This window comes from Mustela nivalis, assembly GCF_964662115.1.
Source record: "Mustela nivalis genome assembly, chromosome: 8".
NCBI lineage: Eukaryota > Metazoa > Chordata > Mammalia > Carnivora > Mustelidae > Mustela > Mustela nivalis.
Window position 1 is genome coordinate 39,207,252 of NC_139027.1, and position 22,301 is coordinate 39,229,552.

Below are 22,301 nucleotides of genomic sequence, written 5' to 3' on the forward strand. Positions count from 1 at the left end.
TGCTGTATTCTGTATTTTTACCAATCTCCCAGTTCATAAAAGAACTTTTTTTTGTTGTTTAAATCAGCTGCTAAGTTTCTTACTTTAACTGTCATGTCTCATTTCTATAAATTCCATTCAGCTTCTTCCCATATCTGGTCATTTCTGGAAATCACATTTTTCCATCATATTCCTCTACTCTCATTTAAGAAGAGCAAACATTTCAGAATATAAAATAACACTGGATCATTTCAGTCTGTAAACCTCTGCAGGTTTAATATGGCAATCTGAAGGCCCTTGCTGACTCGCGCAGGGTAGCTTTCAGTTTTCCTATTTGTTGTTATAATGTATTTGATTGTGAATAACAATCTTAGAACTGTCATTCCCTTGAGGCCTGGCTTAAAGCTGGTTTCCTTTACAAATGACCCAAGTTTTCCTATTCCAGCTGAGGGAAATTTCTAAGTAGCAGTCCCAATTTGAGAGCCAAACCTGCAAAAGAACTTCTGATAAATTCCCAGGGAAGATATTTCCCACTGATATGGGCAGATACGTCTACCTACTTTTTCCAGGAAATTTATGTTTCTCAAAGTTCATCCATTACAGGTTTTAGTTTGAAGACGGGCTGGCATTAGGCAGGGATCTTTGACCTCCTACTCTGAGCACATACGAAAAAAACCCACACTCTAGGCCTTGTCTCTACTACTCGATTTCAATTTCATTCCTTTTCTTTAGTATAACTATAGCTGTCTAAGAATGAGGGAGATACAGAAAGGTGGCTTCTTGATGAATTTCTTCCATCAGAAAGGACTATTTTAGGTACTGCCGTTCTAAAACTTCTAATAGTCTCCTTTTCATTTGTGAACTCTTACTTTATGAAAGGCCAAAAGAAAGACAATGTAATTCAATCGCTTTGAAATCCCTTTTTAGAACCATTTAACCAATCACTGTTATTTTGTTGTTAACTTCCACTACAAATTTAGCTAACTGGTGATGTTTCTTTGCAGAAGGGTTTTGAAAAGGTTTCTATTTCGTTGGGAAGAAACTTATGTCCATGTTAGCATTATTATAATAATCCCAAATCACTATAGCATCTAATTTCGTTGCTTTTAAGATGTGCTCCTGAAGCAACCTCTTAGACTTGTAACATTTGAGAAAAGTGTGTTAAACCTACAACCAGAGGATAATAATGCCAATAAGTAGAGTCAAAATATTATAGGAATACTTTAATGCAAAATGCTTAACACTTAAAATTAGCAAAGCTTCATTTAAATTAAAACTCCATTGAACTAAAGAAAGATGGTTAAACCCAAAATCGTACAGTAGTTGATTTCTGCTATCTAATGCCAGTCCTAATGCAACACAGCAGGGACTGCACCGTGAACTGTCGCTTCCTCCGTTGCTCATCTGAGCCCTACGGGGTGAGGGAGAGGGTACTCAGACACAGAACAAAATACAACCAAATAAACTGCGCAGTGATTCCTAATAGTAATAACCCATTCTGACTAAGCTGTCCACCCAACAGCTGGGGAGTAACTGCAGGTACTGTTCCCGAGCGGATACGAGGTTTTGTTTTTACAGCATGGTAGAAGTTCTGCACTAGGTGGAAAGTCACAGTTTAAGGATGCATGTTCTGTAAATAGTTCCTAAATATACACATTTAGTGTGTGTAAACACTAGAAATATACATTAGACAGAGTACCCTTACCAGTTGGGTACAGTTTAAAAAAGAAGATGAGGTAACATGAATCTCAAAGTCCACAGGAATCCTGCCTGAAGAGTTTGAACAGCTGCCAGTAATTCACTTCCAATGTACAGGGGTTAAGGCGTCTCTGGGACCCCTAGGGTTTGCCAAAACTGGATTCACTGGCTTTCAGCATAGCAACTGCATCTTTCACTGCATGGTAGATCACATTCTTCACCTATAAGAATGGCAGAAATTATGGTAGGTTATCACTAAATCCACAATCTGTCACTAAGACTACATATTTCCTCTGCCAGTTTTACTACCATTCTCTCTAAGTTCAAACTTGGTATTCAAAATGTCAGTACTTAAAAGGGACCTACACTCCTTTAGGCCAGTGTCTCATACACATTTTAAACCCATGCCTCCTTTTCCCCCCTTCCATAGGTTTTGATGTCCCATGACCCTGAGCCTGGTGAGTACAGGGAGAGACAAGCCCCAAGGTACAATTTTTCAAAACTTGTATATTCCCCTAGTTTTCCAAACATAAAACTACATTACATAACTCACTATTAAAATCATCTTTAAACCTACTCTCTGAAATCTTCTTTGGATCCCAGAGATTCTGTTCTGCTCTACTCAAGGATGAGAACACCACAGCACTAAAAGTCTTTGTTCAAGACCAATGTCTGGCAGTTAAGCCAGCATCAGAAGTCAAATATGTATTTTTTTCTTTCTTTAAGATTTGAGAGACAGAAAGAGCATGTGCACTCAAGCACAAGTGGGACAGAGGGAGAGGGAGAGAATCCCAAGCAGACTCTGCCCTCAGTGTAGAGCCCAGACATGGTCCTCAATCTCACGACCCTAAGATCACAACCCAAACTGAAACCTCAGACACTTGACCGACTGTCCCAACCAGGTCCCTCAAAGATCGATTTGTTTTAATTACCCAAGTGTTTCTCTTGGGGCATAGTCCCTTAGAGTATAAACCAATCACAAACCAAGATGAGACTTCCTCTATGTTCATTCCTCCTTGGCCTAAGTAGACAGTGAAACTACACATGAAGCCAATTCAACTCATTATACCCAGTGTGACACAGTCAAGTTCACTGACTCTCTTAGGTCAGTAATGGGCCATGAAGCAAGAGACAGAGAATGCCAAGAATCAGTGATATTGTTACCTGTAATTTATCTTCATGATTGGTGTGAGTCTGTGACAGATAACGGAATTCCTGAGTAAGCCAGAAACAGTGTTTAACATGCTCTGGAGAAACAAAATCTTCAGCCACTTTAATACAGCTATATAAGTTATGAACCTGGAAAACACAAGTTACATGTAACACAAGTAACACACATGCAAAAAAACCCCACAAGTAACACACATGCAAAAGATCTTACAGTGTAAAGAGAATAAAGTAATGTTTCTTGCCTGATGTGGAGCTCCCGCTGGGATAAATACCACATCCCCAAGAAACTGTACAATAGCCCAGCCTTGAACTCCGTACTCTTGATGAAGACGCTTTCTTAGTGATCGGTCTAAATACCAGCTCTGATCATGAATGGGATCATGATCTGCTGGGTTTTCTTGACCTTGCTCCTCTGATACCTAGAATACATTTGAAATATTATGAAACTGAGTAACACATTGAGGCACAATAAGGGCATTCCCCCACTCCCTGCCCCAGGCCCCCAGATAGTGTGGGCAGACAATAGATGTCATCAGGCCTTCCTTAACAGGTACCCCACTGGCAGAAAGAGACAAGTAACACTCAAAGACATTAACTGAAAGAACCAGGAGAAGATTGAAAGAAAATGTGACTTTCCCTTCTGTCATTTCCAACACTCTCTGACTGGCAGTCTACGTTATTTTTCTAAATACTATGTTTGAACAATAGTTTGGTCTAGACTTTTGAACATAAGTAGGCTCGAGTTCCTTAGATATAGACTTCCTGTATAGCAGCTATTAAAAATCTATAATCATTTCACAATCCGAGTCACTGAACAGTCCTAAAGACAGCTACAGATTAAATATGTTTATTCTAGACACAGTATTTGGCAGCAGAGACCCACAAACTCAGGGAGATGCTATCAGAGGAACAATATGGTGACCAGCAGGTTTTGGAAGAGTCAAATTATACTAAATCAGAAACAGCTTAATTCAAACCAATGCTGGTTAAGGACCTACCTGATACCAGGTAACAGGGTAGGGTGTTCAGATCTGATCCTCATGAACAACTAAAGAGTATCAGCCACAGATATCCTGGCTGATAAAAACCGAATGCACCCATCTTTCCAGGCCTTGCTGAACAAACTGACAACTAATAGAAACTTGGAATCTTAAAAGCCCCGGTATTCTTCTTTCCAATGTCCCTTTGCAAGCTAATGGCCACAAGTAATGCCTGAGGCTTTCCTGACCTACTACTAAATGAGGGTGGATAAAACCCACAGGGACTTTAGTAACTCACTCAGAACACAGGCATCAAGGGCCAAGGAATTACACATGAATTTCTGAGGTACTCAGATTTTTAAAGCAGTAAAAATAAATAGTTGCTAAACAATCGGAGGAACAAACTTGGAGAGCACAAAAATCACCAAATGCACTATAATGTAGAACACAGTCATAGGGACACGTGGGTGGCTCAGTGGGTTAAAGGTCATGGTTCCAGGGTCCGGGATCGAGCCCCACATTGGGCTCTCTGCTCAGCAGGGAGCCTGCTTCCCTTCCTCTCTCTCTGTCTGCCTCTCTGCCTACTTGTGATCTCTGTCAAATTAATAAATAAAATCTTTAAAAAAAAAAAAAAGCACAGTCTTAAGACAAGGTCCTCTTCTCAGAGGTGTGCGCTTGATCATTTAGAAATCGTTGTTCCTCAGCAACCAGCTTCAGCCTAGTCAATCTGACACGAAGAGATTAAACTTTTGAGGTTATGGTTATTGCCCGACAGCCAGTCAGTTCTCCACATGGAGTAGTTTCTAAGAGTGCTATTCTCCATGCCTGTCTTCATAAGCCATAGGACAGAAAAGCATACCTTTTTAAGGAATTCTCGTATTTTCTCCGTGTCCTTTGCAGCATATATGTGCCAGAGGGCTCCTGGCTTCTCTTTTCCTTCAATAAATCGCTTTATTGTGAGTTCATCAGAATCTCCATCTTGGATGGTTTTAAGGACTTCTGGAGCAAGGAAAAAAGCAAGTATCAGACCACAGTCTCCAGATTACAGATTAAGTCTCATTTCTCTGCTTAGCACCCTACCTTCTTCTTGGTCACACTGTCCTTTGGGAATTCCCACATACACCATAACATTAGCTGCATCAGATACATCTAAGTGAAGATTTGTTGTTCCGTATTTCCTGTCTTCTGGAGTAATTAATCCTGTCAACAAAAAAACACCTTAAATTTATGAAGGCTGCCACTGTCTCTCCCACTTCCTGGGAGATATCTGGTCACAAAATTTAAAAGCTGTCTCTTATATAAATCATGTAAAAGAGAACAATATTTAAGTTATGTTACCCTTTCAATTTTGCAAGAAAATAATCTCATCAAATAGTTAATTATAAAAATAAAAAGCCAAGTCCTAACACTAGGACTTGTTTCTGATGATAGGCAAAGTAGGTCCTTGATAGACTCTCCTGCGAAGAACAACTAAAAATCCTGGGTGAAATCATTGAAAAAACATTCTTTTAATGAAACAGTGTGCCGGCAAGAAAAGAAGAAATACTCATAAACCAAAAAACTGGAAAGCAGGACTCGGGAATGGTGAAGTGGCTCCTCAAGCTGGAATCTGCCGAAAGGACATGTGCTCAACCAGTTCTCAAACTTTGGGTGTCACAGCCTAGAGTGCTCTGGGGCAAAACATAAGGCCCAGAGCCCACTCCAGATGGGGAGTCTAACAGAAAGCCCCCTCACATACGCATAAATCTGGAACCTCAAATGGCTATACACTCAGAATAAGAGAGAACACTGCCCAATCAGTTCCCTTGGGTTCCCTCAACTGTCCAAAAAAAAAAAAGGTAGGGAGGAGGGTAGTGAGCCAACACATGAAGTCCTGGTTGGTGCTCATAGTCTGAAATTTTCATCTCTTAGCCCAGGAAAAGACTTGCCTTGCTCAGCAGTCACCCTGAGGCTAAGCAACGGCTGTGGTCACCGTGGACAGCCCACCCTGACATGTATGGGCAGCAGAGAGAAGTATGGCTCATAGGGGGCAAGCAGAGGCCATCTGCTAACCCACCAGCCCCTGAAACAGCTATCAGTTATTTGGAGGAGGCCAAGGGACTTCCCTACGGCTTGCCAGAGCCTTGCAGTTTGAGGAGCAGCTTGACACAGGAGAGGGCACCCTGTAACTTCAATCTGGGGCGGCAGCCTTAGGAGCCCTGTACTGTAATGATTTCCTTTCTTTCCATTTAGCCAAACTATCTGTCCTAGGAGAGGGCTGAGCATTAAGTATTTAGGCAAAATCGAAGGATATGCTTTTAAGGGGATTTGTTCTAAAATGATGAAGGAAAAACAGAATGGGAGGGAATAATGAGACAATCATGGCAAAAAAACTGATAGCTGCTATAACTGGAGGTTAAATATATGGGGAGTCACTGTATTAGACTCCAAGTTCTGAGTGCATTTAAGAAGGAAAAGCAATTAACGGCATAGAAGGAAAATTATTGAAATGGACAGTTATAAATGACAGCATGGATGATTACCCAAAAGTCTGATTCTATTTATATAAAGCTCAAACAGGTTAAAACCGAAAAGAATATTCTGCGAGAACACAAGCATACACGGCGGTGTTACAAGCGTACAGGCATGCTGAGCACAAACTGTAGGAGCACAAACCCTGTGCCGGGAAGGGCAGGCATGAGATGGGAGGAATGGGAGGAAGAATGAACAGGTCTCAGAGCTCGGTCAGGCTGCCTGCTCCTTGGCCAGTGCCAAAGGGAGGAAAAGCATTGTGACAAACAAAGATGGAAGCAACACCTACCCAGCTACCAGCCCAACACTCATCCACAGGCAGCTACAGGCGACTGCACGCTGCTAAAACGGTCTGTAAATGGAGAGTCTAAACTCCAACAGAACCGAGATTATAAAAACATAAAGGTCCCAGGGAAAGGATTCCTGAACGTAACACCATGGACAATCATGAAGACCACACGAGCAGACACAACGGGGACTGCTGGGTGACAGCACTGGGATTCAGGGCAGAGAGCAGCAGAACTGGCCTGAAAATCAGGAGACCCAGCGTCCTAGTCCCAGACCTGCTACTGACGGACCTAGGTACGTCCTGAGCAGGTCACTGTCCCTGCCACTGTCCTGAAGTCCCTGCCCCCATGGGTAACACTGGTGGTAGTACTGGGGATGGAGAGATGCTGACTCTCTCTCCAAAGAGCTTTTTCACCCAACTCTGCCTGAGGACTCTCAGCTCAATCATTCAACCTCTGAAAATGAACATATTTCATATTTTCAATCCCTACCTGCTGACTCTGGACAGGAACAAGAGTAACACTGCCATCTATCTGTTCTTTTCTATGCTGCTAAGCTGTTTAAACCAGGCTGACAATTTATTCTGGAAACTTCTCAGGTAACCACTTCTACCCCATAAAGCTTTAAGAGCATACAAAGCATGGATAATCATTATGCAACACTATACCATTTACTTTAGTGGAAAAATACTTTCATTCACATAAGTTTACGTAAATATCTGCTAGAAGCAGAGTACGTCTTGAGACCCCAACCAACTAGCTGCTCTGCAGGGCTTGAGAGAAGGAAACTCAGCCAGTAAACATGGTACAGGCCCAGAGCGTACACAGGGCTCTCCAAACTGAAACCTGACATGTAAAGGGAATACATCAGGGGACTTCACCTGCTATGTCCTCTCTCCCAATAACAATAACAATAAACAATTCCTCTCTCCCACAGACCGTTTTCTCATCCTACCCTCGCAGAATGTTCTCAGACATCTAAGCTGTGGGAGCTCAAACATAAACTCCATTCTTAAAATGTTCCCTGACCCCACCCCAGGTGGATCCCTGGACTAACTCTACCATAACAGAAGAACTGTGGGGCTGAGATCCAAGGCCCTGCTCTTCTCGGCCCCCAACAGTCTCTGGAGAACATGGCAAAGATGCCAAAGGACTCTGTCCTTTTTTTAGGGGGGTTGTCATCCTCAGGACCGAGAGACTGGACTTTAGAGTAATTATGGGAGGACAGAATAAAATTGAAGTAGTAATTTCTAGAAGGACTGGGAAAAATGGGGTCCAAATAGTATAAAAGACTAAAGCAAAGTCAATAAATGATCCAAACAACTGAAACTTCATTCAACAATCCATCAATAAACAATTCCTTCAAAACAGCCAACTATAGTTAAGATCTAAATAAAGACCCAACAGAAAGCTGGTCAAGGTCACAGCAATAAAGATGAAACACAACTCTGGTTACCAAGGAAATCAATCTCTAACCTGTGCAATCCCCCTTGCTGGATAGCTTAGGGAGTCATGCCTACACAACAGAAATCCAATTCAGAGGGTGCTTCTGATACTAACTTAAGTAACAAACTACTACCCCCAACATGAGGGTATTTAAGTGTAGCAGATGTTGAAATAGCTAGAATGCTAGCAGACTGACTTTAAAATGAGTAACAAAGTTACATGAATTTAATGATGTACCATACAACCACCAAAATTAAAAACTATTAAGCAACACAAAGATTTTTCAATAGAACGATGTGTAGAAAAGAGAAAAATAAAAAATCGCACACATCCCTACAACTGCAACTATGAAAAGGAAATACACCTACACGTGGAAAAACAATGAAAGGAAATATGCAAAAATGAAGCCCACTGCTGTGTGAAGTGTTAGGACTATAGAGGTCTTCCATTTCCACCTTCCTCAAGAGCAATTTTCCAAACATTTTGACATGCTCTATTTCCGTTATAATTTTTTCAAGTTAGCCATTTCTTTCTTACCATAAGCATTATACATCTTGGGACCGAGATCTGGCCTCACAAAGTAGTTAGGCAGCCTGGAGGCCAAGTTTAGTTTGCCATCTCTCCTTGTGTACTCAGGCAGTGGAATATTGGCCATCAGATCATCAAACCTGGAACAAGAGAACAAGCATTTGCAAAATAAGCTTGCCTTATCTATGGATAAGGATTAGATAAGGATATAATCCATCACTGTTTGATCTGTTTTGTTCCTTCTTACCAAAAGGAACAAATAAAAATATGTGCAGTTGTAAAGATGGAGAAAGCTTTCCCTGAACAATATTTAAGAGTAGAATTACAGTAGTTATGAACAAAGATATCGTCTTTCTCTCACACATCACCCATCGTTATCAAAATGATCTGGAATATTTCAGACAAAAGATGTGAGCAGTAACTTCCTGATAAGAAGCGACCCTCAGGGATTTATTATTTATTAGTTCTAAGGATCCTTTCCAAGGTTCAAGCTCAAATCAGGAAAATGGATCTACCAATTCAGCTATCTTGTTGTTTAATGCACTATCATTACACTGAACCCTGATAGGTTCAATCCGAATACTGCCTCCAAGTCAGAGGCCGCACACCTCATTTGGCCTCTTCTCTGGCACAGCACTAAAATGGAAATGTGTGAAGCTTTCATTGGCCAAATCTCATAGTAACTTCTTTATCTTATTTAAAACACAGATCTCCAAAGACTATAGTCTAAAAATAAAATATCAGCACCAGTAAAAGCATTCCATATTTCCAACCACCCCCCCCCCACTTTTTTTTCTGAGGGAGAACACAAGAGGGGAGAGGGTCAGAGGGAGAAGCAGACTCCCCACTGAGCAGGGAGCCCAATGTGGGACTCCGGGATCATGACCTGAGCCAAAGGTAGTCACTTCACCAACTGAGCCACCCAGGCGCCTTCATCTTCCCCTTTTGAAAAACTCTTTTCTCACCACCTCAAGAAGAATTTATCCTATCAAGTCAAGGACAGAATCATCCCTCCCCCTGGCCAACAATCATACCTAGAAGGCATCATATCTCTAAAATCCTCTCCTGGTGGCCAGTCCTTAAGTTTCAACACCATTGGTTCTTTTTCATTTTTCAAGCGGTCTGAAAGGTAACCAGAATTACTGATTTGTTACTATTCATAACTCAGAAACAGACCAAAATAAAGGCAAATTAGCATTTTATGCATAACAATGTGAATAAAATGCTTGTCTGCAAAATCTTCATAACCCGATACATTTAGTACACAGTTTTTTAACAATTCCCCGCCTGCCAATTACCAACTATTACATTTCTACACTGCCCAGAAACCCATTCATACCTAGGAGGCAGCACAGAAATAGCAAAATAAAAATTACAATCTAATCTTTTCTAGATGTTTATTAAACTGCTGCTCCTCATTCTTTGAGATTTCAGCCACCCCCTTTTGCCCATTACACACAGTTGGGTGTTTTGACAGTTGTCTCTCAGATCCAGCATTTTCCTAATATACAGCATTCTGGAAGAAGAGAGCAGCTCCCTAACTAATAAACAGCAATGCACTTTAACAATAAGAGGTCACAAATGCTTAGGAGACAAGGTTTTCTAAAGCTACTATGAAATAAAAATGACTGGTCTTGCTCAAAGAGACTGAAACTAGCTGATGTTCTGTCCAGGGACAAGTAGGGCCAATAGCACCACACGATTTAGTCAGAACTATTACCTGCGGCAAATAATGCCAAGGAACCAAGATCCAAGTTCTGATCGAAAAAGACATTGATAATTACAATCAACAGCAATGACAACTACTATTTCATTTCTTACTGTGCTCTAGTGTCTGCCAACTGTCTTAACCATTTAATCCTTACAACTAAACCCGATATCCCAATGAGATTAGGCATCATTTAATATTCCTATTTGGGGACAAGGAAACTGACAGACACACCCAAGGTCATCCAGCTACTAAGTGGCAGAATTGGGATGGAACCCAGGTTTGACTTCAGACCCAGTACTCTTGAGGACTAACATCTGTGTAATGTTTTGTAGTCAACCAAGTACTGTCCCATAACCTAGTTTAAATAAATGCACACTCCAGGAAGAAACAGAAAAATACAGGGTAACAGTGTGTGTTCAGAAGAGCAGCAGTATGTCACTGTGGGTGGGGTGCTGGGGATGTGCGCAACAGAATCTTCAGCGTAGAATGGGCAAGCTATAGTTGACTTGGAGCTGTTTTCACCATCGGCCAGCATGAGGAAGCTTGAGTCCCAAGAAAATTAAGCTACCAAGCTCCTATAAACCACAAGGATGTATCAAGAGATGAGACTTGAATTCAGGCCTCAGTGGAAAGCTTCAAAAGACCTGCTGTCCAGACACAGCATTTAGAGGTTGCCTCAGCTGCATAGCACTGCCGCACTAGGTCAGGTCCTTTTCCTAGGACACCAGTATCTACAGACTGAGGGAGACAGGGGGACAAAGGCCCTGCCATGTCCCACTTCAGCCCAGTCTGAGACAATGAAGGTTAATACTTGTTTCAGAACTCCCTGCAAGACTGGCTGAGGATCTGAGGAGCCTGCACTGCAAATGACTCCTTTCCCTGCTCAGTTCTTCTTCCTCCTCCTTTGTTTCACAGATGCTGATCCCTAAGTAACCATCTTCTGCCTGAACTCCATTTCAGCAGCTACTTGTGGAAAACATCTTTACACTTTATATTAAAAAGTCAGCCATAACTTCGTTATAAAGTTTATTGAAGGTATGAACTATAATCTGTAAATGTGTGTAAAAAGGAGTAAGGAAACAGTAGATTAAAGGTGTAAGTGTGTCTAAAAAAATGAGAGTGATGAATGAGGGAACTTAAATTATTGAGCATCTGAAGAATTAACTGGTCAAACCCTCCAGTGGGGATGGGGGCCTGGTGATGGTGATATGAATCCTGGTAACAGTTTACTGATGGGCCAGTACGCAGAAAGGGCCAAGCCTCAGGACCAGACACACAAGCTCCCAGTGGAGGTGCAGCAGGCAGTGACCAGGATACCCTCCGTGTTAAGTGAATTCACATTCCCTGGCATCTTCAGGTCCACTTAACTTGTTCAACAGGAGTTAAAATTTTTAAAGCATAAAAGGATGCATGCAGGTCAAACACACATAAACCCACCAGCCTTGAGTCACAAGCCCTGGCTTTGTGCTCTGCTCCCCACAGGCACAAGAGAAAGCATAGAACACCTGTCACAGGACAGACGTGGTGCCACCTGTAGAACAGATGCCTGAAACCTCACCTAAGGAACCACAAAGTGAATGCTGCCTTGGTTCTAAAGCATAATAAACTTTAAAAAGGGGTGGGGGTGGAGAAGAGGTAAGACACGAATTTTAAACTCCAACTCATGGAGTCGTCACTGAAGGGCTTCAGAATCCTGCTACTCCTGTGCCCTCCTTTTACATCCTAACTCCCTTCGAAGGTCTTTCATACATACTTGGAACATCTTCAAATCCATCCCAGAAGTCTCCTACTGTGGCTCCAGTGATGATTTCATTGGTCCTACAGTTAACCAGGTCGACTTCCTGATTCCCAAACTCTTCCCTGAAGGATTCAGGTTTCCAAAGCTCAGAGTTCAATTTATGATGCACTCCTGACACCATCACTGGCTAAAAGAAGAGAATGAAGACTTTAGTTTGAACTCCCCCAGCTCTGTCCCCAAACCAAAGGCAGCCCCTTTCCAAACAGCTGCTTGTTCGTTTCTCGGTGACTGGTCCTCAGTGGCAGATCCTGAGGTGATAGCTTAGTGCTCTGAGCTCCCACAGCACCGCTTGTCTTCATGTACTCCTTCCTCCTTGCTCTCAAACTACATTAGTAAGCTTCCAGAAGCAAGGAGCCCATCTTCTGATTCGGAGGCCATCACTCACAGAATACCAACACCAAGGATCAGGACCAGGCAGGGAATGTAAAGGAGGGACAAAGGTGGTAGGGACTGTCCTGTCCACAAGGGGTGCTGCCAACGGTCTCCAGCCTATTCCTATCAGGCAGGAATATGGACCTGCAGTTGCCAAAACAAGCCAAAAATCCCAATCTTAACATGAAATAGCCTAACTAAAATATGGAGAAGTTCAATTTTTTTTTTTTTTAAACATTATGGAATCCAAACAAAACATGGCTGGTAGATTGCATTCAGCCTATTGTCATCATCATGAGCTAATCTTACCTAGTATACAGGGCTGAAAAATTATGTGGGAATTTCTTCTTGGTTAAATACATATATTTCTCTATTTGGCAATTCCCCAAGTCCTGGCCTTGTCTAAGAATACAGTGTTCCTTTAGTGAGGTCTCCATTTGGCCCAGAAGAAAAGCCAAACATCCAGAATACTAAAGCCAAAACAAGAAAGCACAGGAGCAGTTCCACAAAGCTATGCATGTCCCAAACCATCAATCAAAAAACAATGCAGACCCCTGGGAGACCACACACCACTCCAAGAGGTCACCACATGGCTCTGGCCCACCTAAAATCGCCTTCAGCATAAGGGTTTTAATTCAGGACAGAGGGACACATGATTTTGACTGTATTCTGTCTAATGCCCCAAGCCCCAACAGCCTTACTCTTGCTCATTCCTCCCATTGAGGTTCATCACCCAAGAATCACAGAGCCCAAAAAGCATACATCAAATATCCAAAGATGACTGGTTTAGGAATAATCAAAACCTCACTGGAAGAGAACTCAGGAATGTCTGCAGTAAAAAAAATAGGACTCACAGCTACAGTGCCTTAATTACATTCACCCTAAACAATAAAGTACAAAAAGAGCAAATAAAGTATATACACTTACAACTTAAAGGAGGTGGGATGCGGGGACAGGACTGTCAGAAGCCTACTGAAAGAACAGAGGAAGGGGCTCTGAACTGAGTTGGGGGGAAAGAGGCCCCTCTTACCTGTCCTTGTTTCCAGCACTCCCTAAACACATTCCAGTTGCTCTTGTTGTTGGGATCTTGGAGGCATAGCAAGCGATTATCACACAGCCAATAGTGAGGAGTGTCAAAGCCCAGAATACTGGGCTTAATAGTCAGTCCTTGAGGCCTCTTAGAAAAATCAGAAGACGTCTTATTTTGCACCAAAGAGGCAAAGATGTCATCAAGGATTTTTGGTGTATTTTTCAGTCCATTTTCTGTCTGAATTTAAGAAAGAACACAAGTCTTTAAATAGGTCATTCCCTTCCATCAAAAAATCCATTCCTACAATGCTAGCGTTAAGTATCAAATACCCAGAAGAGTCCAAGTCAGGATCCTAAGACAAATAGGTAAGTTCCCTTCCCCCACTTGACATTACAACTCACAGAAATAGGTAAAGAAAAAGTTTAACAGGAAAAAAATGGCCCATCTCGGTACACTAACCCTGCAAAGCCCACCTGCCAATGAAACCTTCTGTACCCATGAAAGAAAGCCTAAGATTCCTATCTTCTTTCTACTGTCTGTTTCAATTTTTTTGGTCTCTTCCTATTCTGACTCTATTCATTTTTACAAGACAAAATATAAATAAAACAAATATATACCTTTCCTGCAGAAGAATTCAAGAGATTTCGGAGGAAACCAGAATTGTTGTTGCTTACAGGTGTTAAAATTGTGCTGTTAAAGGTGTGAAGGACTGTGCTGGATTTGCTCAAAGGAGGAAGGGGTGGAAGGCATTTGATTTCATTCTTCAGAATTGGCATCGTTGGTTGTTTTTCTAGAAACAAAACCAAAACCATCCAGATGGAAAAGCATTCCAAAAGGCAAATCCCTTATTTGTCTTCTATTAATAGAATTACTTTGGGACTCGAATTTCGTTTACTTTAGAACAAAAAAACTTAAGAGGATAAATACCAATAAATCATTAATTGAGACAAGGATTTCCAACTGGTATTAAAACAAGAAGTACACAACATTCATGGTAATATTGTATTAATTGGGTTTTTAAAAATTTCTTCCCCCCAGTGTAGCTGACAATATTCCTTTAGTTTCAGGTGTCCAACATCATGATTCAATTTCTCTGTTATGCTGCGCTCACTGCAAGTATAGCTCCCATCTGTCAGCATACGACATTGTTAAAATACCATGGACTGTAATCCCTATTGTTGTGCCTTTTATTCCCATGTCACCTTCATTCCATAACTGGAAGTCTGTATCTCCCACCCCCCTTCACCCATCCCCACCACCCCACCACCCCATATCCCCCTTTGGTAATCATAGGTCTAACTCTACTTTTTGTTTATTCATTTGTTTTTTTAGATTCCACACACGAGTGAAATCATGGTGCAAATGATGTTTCTTAAACTTCCATTTTCTATCTGCTTGCTCCCAGTACACATAACATCATTTTTATAAATTAACATTGTAACTGGCAACCTTAATAGATATGTATTTATTAGATACACTTTTATTTTTTACATATATAATCAGGTTGTCTAGAATATCAACAGCTTTATCATTTTCTTCCAATCCTAAAATCTTTTCCTGTTTGTCTGCCTTATTGCAATAGCCAGGAATTTCAGTACAATGTTTAATAGTGATGGCAGATATCCTCTTATCCCTGAACAGAGGCACACTGTTTAAAAAACTATTCAAACAATTAAAAAAAAAATCAATCATTATGATATCTGCTGTCAGTTTTATTGTAAAAACTCATTAATGATTAAGGATGTTCCCTTTTGTTCCAAATTTATTTTTTTTAAATCATGAATAGGTATTGAATTTTACTACTTTCTCTGTCTTGTCATGTGACTATTATATTTTCAATGTTAAATGACACCTGCATTTCCGAAGCCCTGGTTGGTCTTACTGTAGACTTCCTTTATTTAGAGTTCTGAAACTTGTTCAGGATCTCTGCATAAAAGAAATTAACCTGCAATTTTTCTTTCTTATAACGTAGCTAAAAAGCAGAATCACCTAAATTCTAATTTAATGGTCTCACTCCAAAGCCTATATTCTTTACACTGTCATCAAGCATCCTAAGACCACAGGACAGAGGAGAAAAATAAAACTGAAGCCACAACGTTCTAATTAGACAAAATAGGAACAAACAGGATAAGGACAGAAAGGTCGAAATCATTTATTAAAGCAAGTCTCAGCCCACTCCTTTCTTGCCAAACACAATCTCAGCCTAGAGTTCAACTGTCAGCAGAAATTCTACCTTTTGGGACTGCCCCCCTGCCCCTTAATGTAGGCTCCACATTCAGCATGGAATCCAACATGGGGCTTGAACTCACAACCCTGATATCAAGAACTGAGCTGAAGAAGAGTTGAACGCTTAATCCAGGTGAGTCACCCAGGTGCCCCTTGGGATTGCATTTTAAATATACTTGCATTTATGACAGGTCTCCCTGGTGAATACAGGGAACCACCCCTTTCCACTTCATACACTTCTAATCACACTGCTCTCACAGCAACTGAGGTTGCCAATCCCCTCCGAGAATGGACTGAAGTTCCCAGGAACCCAGAGGAAAGCAGGAAACCCTCACCCTTGTTTTCCTTGTTGACATTCCCGCTGGTCAGGTCTGCCAGCCAGTTTAAGGGAGAAGTGCTGGCAGGGCAAGCAGGCTTCATGCTGCTGGCTGGCTTGGAAGTGGCTTCCCCAGCCACAGGCACTGGCTCCAACACCAAGGGATTCTGCTGGAACACGGCACCAAGAGTAGGTTTTTCTCCAGCAAAAGAAGTCTGTGTTGAGTTTAAAAAGAGAATTTTCCACAAGCTGAAACATTACATTTCCTTTTCCTTACCTTCTCCCCTAACAGCTCACCAGTGAGAAATATCCCACACAAAACCACCTAACAGCCCTGGACATCATCAAAACTGCAGGACTCTTAAAATAATAGAGCACAATTAGATCAAGTAGAAGAGAATTTTTTTTTTTTTTTTTTAGCTTTTAAGTCTTACTGGTGAAAACAAAAGGCATGTTAAGAATTTAAATACAGCAAGATTTCCCTCCCTAACCCTAATCAACCATTTCCTGCTCATACATATCTCTTATCACTCCACCTATCATGTTGCTTTAAATAATGACCAGTTTGTGCTCAGCTCCCCTGTGAACTCACAGTAGCTGGAATAAGCACTCACAAGATGGTTGCTGAATGAATGAATAAGTGAATGAATGAGTGAGTGAGGCAGAGCAGGAACGGTACAGCTCTGATTTCAGAAGAAAATGAGATGCAGAGGGAAAAAAAATGGTCTTTTGTTTCAGCATAGCATAGCAGGCTTTAAAAATGAGATAAACAGCTCTTAAAAGAACTCAAACATTAAAAAAAAACAACTAGACAGAGCACACCACTTATTTTTCTGTTACTTAGAAACTGTCCTGACTTAGCTGATGAATTTATACAAACAGAAGAAGAAAAACCAGTCAAATTCCTGCTATGGTCCCCGCCTTTTTCTTTTCTTTTTTTTTTTCTTTTCTTTACGTGTGATGGATTTTTGTGATACTCAATGATCAGTATTGTTTGTTATTCCTCTGTTGTTTATTTTTTTAAAAGTAGGCTCCATGCCTAGCGCAGAGTCCGACGTGGGTCTGGAACTCACAACCCTGAGATCAAGAGTTGGACGCTTAACTGACTGAGCCATTCAGGTGCCCCCACTCCTCTGTTGTTGATGAGGAAGCAGAAGCATATTGAAATCAGCTCATGTCATACAACTAGAAAGTGCAGAGTAAGAATTCAAATTCAGTTCTGAATCTAAAGAGCACAGCTCTTCTACCTCTACTGCCTTTGACACCACAGCTTTATAAAAAATGTGGAATTCTGCTTATCAAGTACGATGTGGGTGAAGACACTGGGGAGAAGGGGAGGAACAAAGAGAGAATAGGGTAGATGTGATGGTTGCAGATGAAGGGGAAGCTACCAGGAAGAGGCATGTGAGCACCATAGAAATGCACAGTTTTTATGGTGAGTGATGGGTATTTAAAATTCATTCAGTATTATTTCCTTTAACTTTTCAAATATATATTATATAGATGACATATACTTGGTAATTTTAAACAATTATCTTAACTTTGTAAAACATGAAAAGTTTTTTTACAAACCCACATAAAATTCAAGAGCAACTTATTAATTAAGATAGAAGATTTTTTGCTTTTTCAATGAATAAAAATAAAAACCTACTAAAAGAGGCTACAGAAATGAGGTCCACAGAAATGTGAAAAATGAGAATGGGTCCATGAACTATCACACGAAATGTAGGAGCTGTTTCTTACCACTGAACACTGTCCCCATCCATGTTCCTTTCAAATATACTACAGAAATCCTTCGGTTATTTGGAAAGATAGATATATCAAGAACAGTGAATCTAGCAAAAACAATATACCTGTTTTATGTCTTCCTTGGAGGCTGGCTTTGAGAAGAGTTTGAATTGCCTGTTTGAACAGGGACAATTTGCTTTTATTCCCCATTTTGCTCTCACAGAATGAACAATATCTCCAACATCATAGAGGGCTAAAAAAAGGACAGAGACAAATATCTCAACAAGGGTATTAGGCACATTCAATCTCAATATAACAAAGCAGAAACTGGTATTTCCAACAGTTTCCCTTTTTTTTTTTTTTTTTTAAGCAACATGGTGCTTAGATTCTCTCTCCTTTTCATACTAAGTATGCCTTCCCCTGCAAATGAATCATTTTCCTTCCTTCTACAAAACTGTTCACAAAACCTTAATTAAAAAGCTCTTAAGAAAAAAAAAAAAAAAGAAGGGGCGCTTGGGTGGCTCAGTGGGTTAAGCCGCTGCCTTCGGCTCGGGTCATGATCTCAGGGTCCTGGGATCAAGTCCCGCATCAGGCTCTCTGCTCAGTAGGGAGCCTGCTTCCCTCTCTCTCTCTCTGCCTGCCTCTCCATCTACTTGTGATTTCCCTCTGTCAAATAAATAAATAAAATCTTTAAAAAAAAAAAAAAGCTCTTAAGGCATGATTTAATACATCTTTGGACAATTTACGGCATATACTAAGGTAAGTTATCAAGTAATTATACTACATAAAGTAAAACCAAACCACCAGACCCTATGAGCTAACCAAAACAAGGGGGAAAGAACATCACTGCACCACACGGAGTACCTTTCCCAGGGATGATTTGTGTAGGCATTAGGTTCTCTGGTTCATGTATCTGACTCTTCACACATCTCAGCCAAGAGAAAGTCTTGTAGGCAGCGCCTGCAGAAAATGATTCATAGTAACTGCTCCTGGACTCTGGCTTGCTTCAGAAATCCATCAACCACAAATCAGTAAAAGTCTTCATTTAAGAGTGTAAAGGGGAGCTTGGAGGAGAATCAAGTTATTTCTCACCTTGTTGGCAATTCTTCCTCTTCATCCGGTAGCAATCCACACATACTCCAAACCCACACCTAGGACACACCCAGTGCAGGTTGAAGATAGTGGTGTCACACACATCACACATTTCCCGAACACCTTTGACAGCTCGCTTCCAAGCAACCTGTCCTACAAAAATCAATAAATCACTTAGTCTTGGGAGGAGATGATTTTTGAAATAAAATGTGAAAGGGGAGGATACTGATGTCATTTCTCCCTCTCAGTGGAGTTCCTATCAACTCTGTTCAGCCTTCAAAGACCATCTCAAATGGCCCCCCAACCTCTCCCCACTCGACTATGAAGCTCTCCTGGATTTCTTCAGCACTCTCATCAACCTGGATTTGTACTTTAAACTCAAGCTTCTTCACACTGTATACAGTCAAGTGTGGCTTTACCTCTCCTTAGGAGAGGAAGCTCTGTATAAGCAGAATCCCTGCTTGAAGGGCTGTGCCTTGTCCCCACTGACTCTGCACAGTGCTGGTACATATGAAGTACTGCAGAAGTAATCAATTAAAAAAAAGAAGCAGTGATTACAGAAGCTGCAGTTCAGACACAGGTATTATACAGCAGTGGTTCTTTCACCTTTTGGATCATGGGCCCCTTTCAGAATCTGAAGACAGCATGGACCATGCTTCCTCCAAAGGGAAAAAAAAAAAAAAAAAAAAAAGACTCAGATACACAAAGCCAACACAGATTGTCAGGTTATTCCCACAGGCCCTGAATCCACTCACACAGCCTATGAAAAATCCCAGGGAACAGCACATTAACTTAATAATAGTACAAAGTTGGTTTCTTCAAGGGCCAGAGCCAGAAACCTGACTTTTTTAGTGTTAATAGTGATGCAGGCATCCAGGACTGACTCACACTAACCAAATAACCAACAGGTTGAGGCATAATCCAAGATTCTACAAAGTGGTATCTTCTGTGGCAGTGGCCAAGTCCTGATAACTAGATGGGGGCGCCTTCCAGGACTGGGTAGGACATCATGCCTCTTTCCCCATATGGAGGAATGCCAAATCAGGTATCAGAAAGCTTCAGAGAGTATGTGCAAAGGGAAGACATTTTCCTGTGTCATAAAAGCGCCCAATGTTTGTTAATCAGAAAGCTCTTTTCTGTCTCTCTCTTGAATAAGACTGGATCAATACCATTACATTCTTTTTTTTATGGAAAATATCTTTTTCCACATAATCCAATCTGTGGTTTATTCATGCTTTCTTCTAGGAACTGACCAAAACACAAATGATCAACTTCAGTTTTTACCAAATTAATCCAACTGCTAAACGAACTTCTGCCATTCCATTATAACCTAACAGCTCACCGCAAAGTACAGAGCTTTAGGCATTTTACAAATGAGGTGTTATGAACTTTCCCTTAGTTACTTGGATTAGACTATTAGATATTCTTAGATCTCTTAGCCACCCATTTAACAATTATATGTCATTGGAAAGGCAGGATAAATATATAAAGGTTGACACCTGCTTCCTTATCTCAGGATCAGAGAGTAAGCCCTCTAGGAACATCTTATAGTACATTCGTCAATATCATTCACAGTGAGTTCCTCTCTTCAACTGACCAGTTTGTCACAGAGGAAAGAGAGGAAGTGGATAGGCGAGGAGGAAAGGTTAATCCTATTTAAATCTTTAAGAACAGAGTTTTTTAATTATATTCTTAAAAAACAACTATCTGGGGCACCTGGGTGGCTCAGTGGGTTAAGCCGCTGCCTTCGGCTCAGGTCATGATCTCAGGGTCCTGGGATCGAGTACCGCATCGGGCTCTCTGCTCAGCAGGGAGCCTGCTTCCTCCTCTCTCTCTCTGCCTGCCTCTCTGCCTACTTGTAATCTCTCTCTGTCAAATAAATAAATAAATAAATCTTTAAAAAAAAAAAAAAACAACTATCTGTACCTTTTTCTGTACATTATTCAGAATAAAGGAAAAGCATTAGTTGCTTACAACAAGCCCTGCTAATTCAGGAGTGAAGCTACTAATATATCCCAAGTGTTTCTACACTGCAGCTCACTTATGTAATACCTACCTAAGTAACTTCTAAAATCAATTACTTAAGAATTTCTCTTTAACCTCACTACTCTTACTTAAATGTATATAATTAGGAAACTCTTTATCTCTACTAAAAACAGAAAACAGTGTCACTCATCCAAAATGAAAGATTACAGAGAAAAAACTTCAGTAAGATCCTTGATTTGTCAGTCTCTTCTCCTCCAACAGAACAGAGTGATTCTATAGCTACTCTTTACTCTGGCCAAGTACTTTGGCTCATGACTTTGGCTGTCCCCCAGAGTTGACGATCCCATTCTCCTTCTAGCTCTGAATTCCTGCTCTTCAGAATGCCTGTGTTCCCATTCTGCAGACTTGGAAATTCAACAATATCCATACCTATCTAGTGAATTATTTTTGTGAAACTAGTTTCAATTAGTTTCTGGTACCTACAACCAAAATTCTCAAGATGGTATGTATAGAAGCTTGCACTGAAACATATTTGGTTATGCAAAGTCTGAAAAGATACCTAGGAGAAATGAAAGGCTTCACTTTTAAGTTTCAATCATTTGGGAAAGATAAAATGTGGAAGGACGCCTAAGACTTCAAAAATAACTGCTTCTGGGTACTTCAGGCTAGATACCTTACATTTTACAGAGGCATAAAAAAGAGACGTGTTCTCCCAGACATACCTTGAGATGTCACAAGGGAGGTCTGGTTCTCGTATGTCACCCACACTGATCCCTGTGGTTTACTGGGCTGCCAGATCAGTGTGAGAGTGCTCTTAGAGAGGAGAAGACATTGACATTCACCGAGGTGGAACCTCCACGTATCCTGTTAAAACCCTGACTCTAAAGGGAATCCTTTTCACCTGAGCTTGTTCTCATTCTCATGCCTGTGAACCAGCTCCCCAGATTCTGATTCAGTAGGTCTAGAGCCTGTGTCTTCTATTTTCTCTGAAATGCATTCCTGATTATGAACCTTTGTCTTAAAAATAATCCGACCTGGGGGTGCCTGGGTGGATCAGTGGGTTAAAGTCTCTGCCTTCAGCTCAGGTCATGATCTCAGGGTCCTGGGATCGAGCCCCGAGTTGGGCTCTCTGCTCAGTGGGAAGCCTGCTTCTCCCTCTCTCTCTGCCTGTCTCTCTGCCTACTTGTGATCTCTGTCAAATGAGTAAATCTTGAAAAATTAAAAAAAATATATATACCCAACCTAAGGCCTCTTCCCCTTTTGATGAGCCCACACTGAGAAAGGCTGTGCAAATTCTACCACTACCTTACCTTCACCTTTCTTAACAAAGGAGTTTCACTCCTGTAGTAACTACCCCAAAATAAACCCCAGAGAGTGACTGATGAAACCAAAAGGCAGTTATAAAAGGGAAAATGCAACCTCATTATACCAAAATCATCCAAA

General features: G+C 41.0%; 1 protein-coding gene across 10 annotated transcripts in view; it reads right to left on the bottom strand.

Annotated features, from left to right (window-relative positions):
* Positions 1–1,187: 1,187 nt before the first annotated feature.
* KDM3A (lysine demethylase 3A) overlaps positions 1,188–22,301 on the bottom strand; it is a 54,119-nt gene continuing 33,005 nt past the window's right edge. For 5 of the 10 annotated variants that reach the window (XM_082743456.1, XM_082743465.1, XM_082743458.1 and 2 more), the window contains 14 exons: positions 18,873–19,025; positions 18,645–18,740; positions 17,906–18,033; positions 16,072–16,267; positions 14,128–14,300; positions 13,511–13,747; positions 12,064–12,235; positions 9,634–9,721; positions 8,609–8,739; positions 4,908–5,027; positions 4,687–4,826; positions 3,090–3,266; positions 2,842–2,976; positions 1,188–1,898 (listed from right to left, as the gene is read on the bottom strand). In XM_082743456.1, coding sequence (XP_082599582.1) covers positions 1,818–1,898; positions 2,842–2,976; positions 3,090–3,266; positions 4,687–4,826; positions 4,908–5,027; positions 8,609–8,739; positions 9,634–9,721; positions 12,064–12,235; positions 13,511–13,747; positions 14,128–14,300; positions 16,072–16,267; positions 17,906–18,033; positions 18,645–18,740; positions 18,873–19,025 — 2,027 coding nt within the window. In that variant the 3' untranslated portion in view covers positions 1,188–1,817. The remainder of the gene's footprint in view (positions 1,899–2,841; positions 2,977–3,089; positions 3,267–4,686; positions 4,827–4,907; positions 5,028–8,608; positions 8,740–9,633; positions 9,722–12,063; positions 12,236–13,510; positions 13,748–14,127; positions 14,301–16,071; positions 16,268–17,905; positions 18,034–18,644; positions 18,741–18,872; positions 19,026–22,301) is intronic. The other 5 variants (XM_082743460.1, XM_082743461.1, XM_082743464.1 and 2 more) reach the window with 4 other exon arrangements.